The sequence below is a fragment of the Hydra vulgaris genome, chromosome 15 (assembly GCF_038396675.1).
Source record: "Hydra vulgaris chromosome 15, alternate assembly HydraT2T_AEP".
Classification (NCBI taxonomy): domain Eukaryota; kingdom Metazoa; phylum Cnidaria; class Hydrozoa; order Anthoathecata; family Hydridae; genus Hydra; species Hydra vulgaris.
The window spans coordinates 41,194,558-41,200,598 of record NC_088934.1 but is presented as its reverse complement, the minus strand read 5'-3'; the positions used below and the strand labels follow the sequence as shown (position 1 = coordinate 41,200,598).

Below are 6,041 nucleotides of genomic sequence, written 5' to 3'. Positions count from 1 at the left end.
TTATGGAAAAAAAAAATTTTTTCCATGATTTTTTTTCATAACAGGGGTCATAAAAATAGCTTAAAAAATATATATATTTAAAAAAATTATACTAAATTAATACTCTTAAATTTCTTTTTTTAACTTATCATATTTATAAAAGCCTAACTTTAATTAAATTTATGTTATTTTAGAACGGCTATACAATAAAACTCCCAAAACTTAGCAACATTTTGTTGTCTTAGTCCAAAATCAAAGAAAAAGCCGCAAAAACTTTTTTTTGTAGATAGTAATAAATGCACTGGGATCGCCAATAAATTACCTCACGCTATATGGGGAAGGGGGCATGGTGGCCACAAGATTTTAAAAGTTAAACTCTAGGACATTTCCAGAACATTTTGTTGCGTTTTATATCCTATTAAATGAATATTATCAATTATCTTTACATTAAATTTATTCATATTGATTGAATTATAGAATAGAATATTATATTAATATTAGAGTTTAAAATAATTTGGCTGTATACATACATACATACATACATACATACATACATACATACATACATACATACATACATACATACATACATACATACATACATACATACATACATACATACATATATATATACATACATGCCTCACATTTCTCTGATTTCAGCCCCTGTATATATACATAATAGTTAAACAGAATTTTTTTTATTGAAATCATACTCTTTAATGGAACTATATCAAAAAAAAATATTTACAAAAAAGATAAAACTTAAGCAATAAAATCTCTTTTTAAATATAAAACTTTTTCTAAACTATCAAGCTCTTACAATTTTAAAAGTTTATCCTTTGATAACTTTCTTTAATCATTTGAAGTAAATAGAAAACTCAAATCCTTTTTTCCCTCAGCTTTTAATGAATAACTATCTGCTTCTTTTATTAAATCATCAGCTGATGCTTAAAGTAGTTTCTTTCTTCGAACAACATCATCAATTTCAACGGAAACAGCTTTTCTTCTTAAACTTACAGTTGATTTAACTTTTTTTGCACTTTCCAACGCAACTTCATATCGCATTCTTGATGATTTAACAGATTTTACCATTTCCCTAGTAATTGGAATATCAGCAGCTTTTTGTCCCTTTGATGACATGTGATCATTTACTATTCGTAAGGCAATTAGTGAACCTTTGCTTTCATTCTCAACTAAATAATCCTTATTTACTTTGAATCCTCGTTCAATGGCAGCCTGGCCATGAGACAAACAAAATAAAATTATGCAGACATCCCAAAGAGATGTATATCCATTTACAGGTATATGCTGAGTAAGAAAAATATCCAAGCTATCTTCATATTTTTTTGAATGACAAAAACTCTGCATCACGTTTACCAACAACGTTTATTATAAATTGAAAATACTCTTCATTTGCTTTGTCACCAACTTTTGATTTTAAATATCCAAAAGCCACTAATTTTTGTAATAATTTAGAAAACTTTTATTTGTTACTCTCTAGTTCTCTGCTATCTGCTAATTTAATTGGATCCAGACAAGATAAACACCTGACAATAAGATATTTTATGAGAGATTTTTCTAACATGTGAGTTGCAAGTGAAGATAGAAATATGCATACATCTTTGTAAAATTTTGAAATTGGGCTTCCTTTTGATGTTGATAATCTTTTGTATTTTTGAACTTTCATATTGGCAGACAGACCAATATCAATTGTATTTTCTCTTTTGTATAACATTGGATCTGATAGATTTAGCTTCATTATTTTCTTAATTGTATCAGATTTTTCTAATACATCGTTCAATAAAAACATACTGAGAATGTTAACTAATATGCTTTTTAAAACATCAAATAAAAATGGGACCATTGGTTTATCACTTTGAAAACCTTTCAGAAATAGATTTAACTTTTCAGCTATAAATTCAACAAATTTTAATTTAGCGATAAACAAAGGATCTTTTATTGTATCTTTTAAAATAATAAACCACTTTCCATGAGGTTGCTTTGATTTTAGTAAACTTTGTAAGTGTTCAATAAACTTTCAATATCCAGGAAAAATACTTGCTGCTCGTTCACAACAGTTTTGATTCTCACACCAACGATGGCCACAATAAGGTAAAGGGTAGACCTTCATCTCGGATACATTTTCATAGATTTCTCTACGTGAAGGACATTTATTGAGAAACTTCCGCATTGCTTTCAATTTTTCACCAAGCTTCCATTCAGATTTATTGATTGATGTTTTTAGGTTTCCATATATTGTGTGGAGGCCACATGTGCCAATATCTATTAAGGCTGGATACTCATTAAGTTCACGATTTCCTTTTACAAGTCCTAAAAGCTTTAAATTGACATTAGGGCCATCTGAAGAAATCTGAATCATTTTTTGTATGTTAAGTCAAGATACACCTTGGTTAAAAGATTTTAATAATTGCTCTGAGTTTGCACCTCCTAAAAATTGTGAGTCAAGATATCTTGTAAAAACCTGATTTGATTCATGGTTCCAGAATCATACAATAATGTCCATTTGACAATTTTGCATAGTCTGATTTAATGACTCATCAAACGATATTACAAAAACAGGTGGTAACAATATTTCTTTATATAACAAATCAAGAAAGTATGGTGCAATGCCAAATTTTGTAATATATCCACATTTTGTTCGACCTTGCTGAAACTTTTCTGCAATATTACTATCAGAAAACATTGATATAAATAGCGAGTTTAGCCCTTCACATGATCTTTGAAAAGATTTTGGTAAAGCCACGTGTAATACCCATCTAATTTCAGCAGTTATTACTTGTTTATTTATAAATACCATAACCAATGTTTTAGAAGTAGACGGCTTTTCAATAACCTGATTTGTACTAGTTTTTAAAGGTGATGAAATAATCGATTCTGAAAAATAATTGCATAATGTACTTGATGGACGATAACTTATTATGCATTTTACTTTTAAGATGCATTTTCACCCATATTTCTAAAATGTATGTCTTTTTTACAAAAAGAACAAGATGAAACTGTCATACTTTTTTTAATAATCCAATTTTTATATTCAGGTGGTTGCAACCATGTATTTGAAAAATGTGAATTTCGAGGCATTCTACTATTTATACTTTTCTATTTACATTTTTTCTAAAATATTTCTTTGCATATTAAGAAAATAAACTAAAAGTAATTTAAAACTTTAGAAAAAAAAAAAATTATAATTTGATTTGCAAGACTTAAAATTCCACAAGTTTAGATAAAATAAAAAATAAAATAAAAATTCAAAGTAATTTAAGCACGATACGACGACCCACAAACGATTCCACATCTACACTTTTTTTGCAGATGTGGAATCGGTTGGGACTTTTTATATTTTATTTTTAATAATTTTTTAATAAAATTAAACAATTTTCAGTTCTATGCGAATTATTGCAAACCTATCACTATTTTTTCGACTATTTTTACCGGCCTATTTTGATAAATTGCTGAACTTTGTTACTGCATAAAACTGTTGAAGTAATTAAAAGATTAAAAAACAATTAAGTATCAAAAAATATTCACCGAAGCGAAAAGTGTTTTTTTATTCAAATTTACTTCAGCTATTATTTAGTATTGATATAAAAGAAAAAAAAAATTACTTGCAAATATTAACTTTTTGATTCGAATAAAGTTTGAATTCATAAAGCATTATTAAATAATAGTTCCAATGTCAGCTAAGTTTTGTGAAAATTTTGTACCAAACGTCTCGACTAAGAGAATAATATGGTCACACAACAAGTTTTTCTATCAAATGGTCACACAACATGTGTTCCTATCAAATGGTCACAACATTCCACAATATGGTCACATAATTTCTTTAGAGAATGATTGATTTAAAAAATTAAATTTCAAGGGCTTCAGCACATTTTAAGACATTGATTAATAACATTTAACAAGTGAATGTTTTCGAGGGCAGCTGCAACTCTTTCTTTATCAGCTAGCTGTTTGTTCACTGTAATAAAAAAATAAATAAAAATTCTCGCTATGAAAATAAAAGTACATATAAAATCACACAAACCATTTTCTTTGATTAAAAAATAATATTCGAAACCAATAAAATGATTTGATGACAAAAGTATTTTTTAAATAACAAAAGTAGAAATAAATGAGACACAACAAAGTTTTTCTCCTAACAAATTAGGTAAATTTAGACTCACCAGCTGTCTCCGAAACATGTGTTCCTGGCGAAATCATAACGTCAACCTGCAATTAGTAATTTTTCATTAAAAATGATCAAAAATATCACAAATCTGGGACATACATTATTAATCTAAATGTGATAAAGTCCCTGGACCATTAGAATAGAACATCATCAGAACAGATACATCAAGATTAAAACAATTAAATAAAAATTTTGTTTTATCGCATTTCTCTAGTGAAAATTTATAATAATAAAGTATAACAAAAAAAATATTGTAAAATGTAAAGGTATGAGAACATAATATATCATTAAAATATATGATAATATAAAAGTATAAAACATAATATAAATAAAACATAAACTTATTTATCTAAACAGAAACTTAAACAATTGTACTCGTTATTTTGATAGCTGATAAATATTGTTTCTATAGCTATAAATATTATTTTTATAGTTATAAATATTATTTTGATAGCTATAAATATTATTTTGATAGCTATAAATACTATTTTGATAGCTATAATTATTATTTTAATATTTATAAATACTATTTTGATTGCTTTAAATATTATTTTGATAGCTATAGATATTATGTGGGAATTCAAATATTACCTTAAACCTTGAAGGTAACGAACGAAGTAAAAGAACACGTATGGAAAGCCCAATTAATGTCGCCATACTACAATGCGGAATTGTAGGGGTAAAGTACACCTGTAGTGAGTTTTGCGTATCGTCTATTTGTATATTTTTTTCTTCCACCACGTTTAGTTGCTCTAATGTCAAAGGGTGTTCAGGATCGTTGATATAACGGATTAAATGTAAGAAAGTTAAAGATTTTTCAAAAAAATTAATCACATCAAATCAATAGTTAAAACATAAGAAGTCTTAAACGAAAAATAAAAATTTTGAAGACAGCTGTAATACATAATATCATAAATCAACATATACAACGATTCTTAATTTAATAGAATAAAGTGTAAAAAATGATAAAAAGATATCAAAAATTTCTCTAGCATCGAAACAATCATAAACCTCTTCATTTTTTTCTTCTTCAGTGACGATTCTATCGCCAACACTCTCATAGATTTCTGGGTTGGCATTCTGGAGCCCGCTCATTTTTTTAGTCCTAAGTTTAAAAAAAAAAAAAAAAAAGAATAATGCAAAATAATTGTTTTTAATATAAATACTTTTGATGAAATTGCAATAACACGTCAATGTTATTTTTATTAAATATTTAAGAATTTTTTTTTTTCTTATTTCAATAAAAATACTGCACACAGATTAGAGCAGACTTCACCCGACCAACCAAATTTATGCTAAAACCAGCGTAATAGTCTAATTAGAAAATGTGACCCAGATGACTGTCAAGTGTTATTGATGTAAATATCAAAAACACTTAACGGCATCATGAATCGTTGTACGATTTGAAAATATACCGTTACTAGTTTTTGCGATTCCACCGATAATGTTTATAATAAATATTAAATGTTTATTTACTATTAAATGTATTAAACGTTTTATTGCAAACCTAACTTATTTATAATAAATTATGGTAATTTATTAAAGTTTCTGACTAATATGATAATCTATGTTTTGTATAAACTATACACACTATATTTTAACATATTATTTGTGCAAATATAACAAATATTATATAGTTACAAATGTTTATAAGTAATAAAAGTTTCATATGTCAATATATGAAATATATAATTTTTAAATTAAATCTAACGAGTATCAATATTAATATAATTACTTAGTATGTGTAATAAACGCATTATTAAATTATAATTATTTCATTATAATTAAAATTATTTTTAGATTAATAAATGTAGCATGCTTGAACATAATAATGCATAATTTTTTATGTTTAAACTTAAAAATGTTGCACACA

The 6,041-nt window shown here is 26.2% G+C and overlaps 1 protein-coding gene across 1 annotated transcript; it reads right to left on the bottom strand.

The window, feature by feature from the left end:
* Positions 1 to 3,730: 3,730 nt before the first annotated feature.
* On the bottom strand, positions 3,731 to 5,305 carry LOC100200064 (cytosolic iron-sulfur assembly component 2B). Its single transcript, XM_065818647.1, has 4 exons — positions 5,146 to 5,305; positions 4,760 to 4,965; positions 4,164 to 4,209; positions 3,731 to 3,958 (listed from the first exon to the last, which is right to left on the bottom strand). The coding sequence occupies exons 1-4, from the start codon at positions 5,261 to 5,263 to the stop codon at positions 3,864 to 3,866; spliced, it is 465 nt and encodes a 154-aa protein (XP_065674719.1). The 5' UTR covers positions 5,264 to 5,305; the 3' UTR covers positions 3,731 to 3,863.
* Between the last annotated feature and the right edge of the window lie 736 nt (positions 5,306 to 6,041).

Coding starts and splice junctions, on each gene's coding strand:
- LOC100200064 (XM_065818647.1), bottom strand. CDS start 5,263: ATGAGCGGGCTCCAGAATGCCAACCCAGAAATCTATGAGAGTGTTGGC. Junction 4,966..5,145: donor CGATGCTAGAGAAATTTTTG/ATATCTTTTTAT, acceptor TAACTTTCTTAC/ATTTAATCCGTTATATCAAC. Junction 4,210..4,759: donor CGTTACCTTCAAGGTTTAAG/GTAATATTTGAA, acceptor TACTAATTGCAG/GTTGACGTTATGATTTCGCC.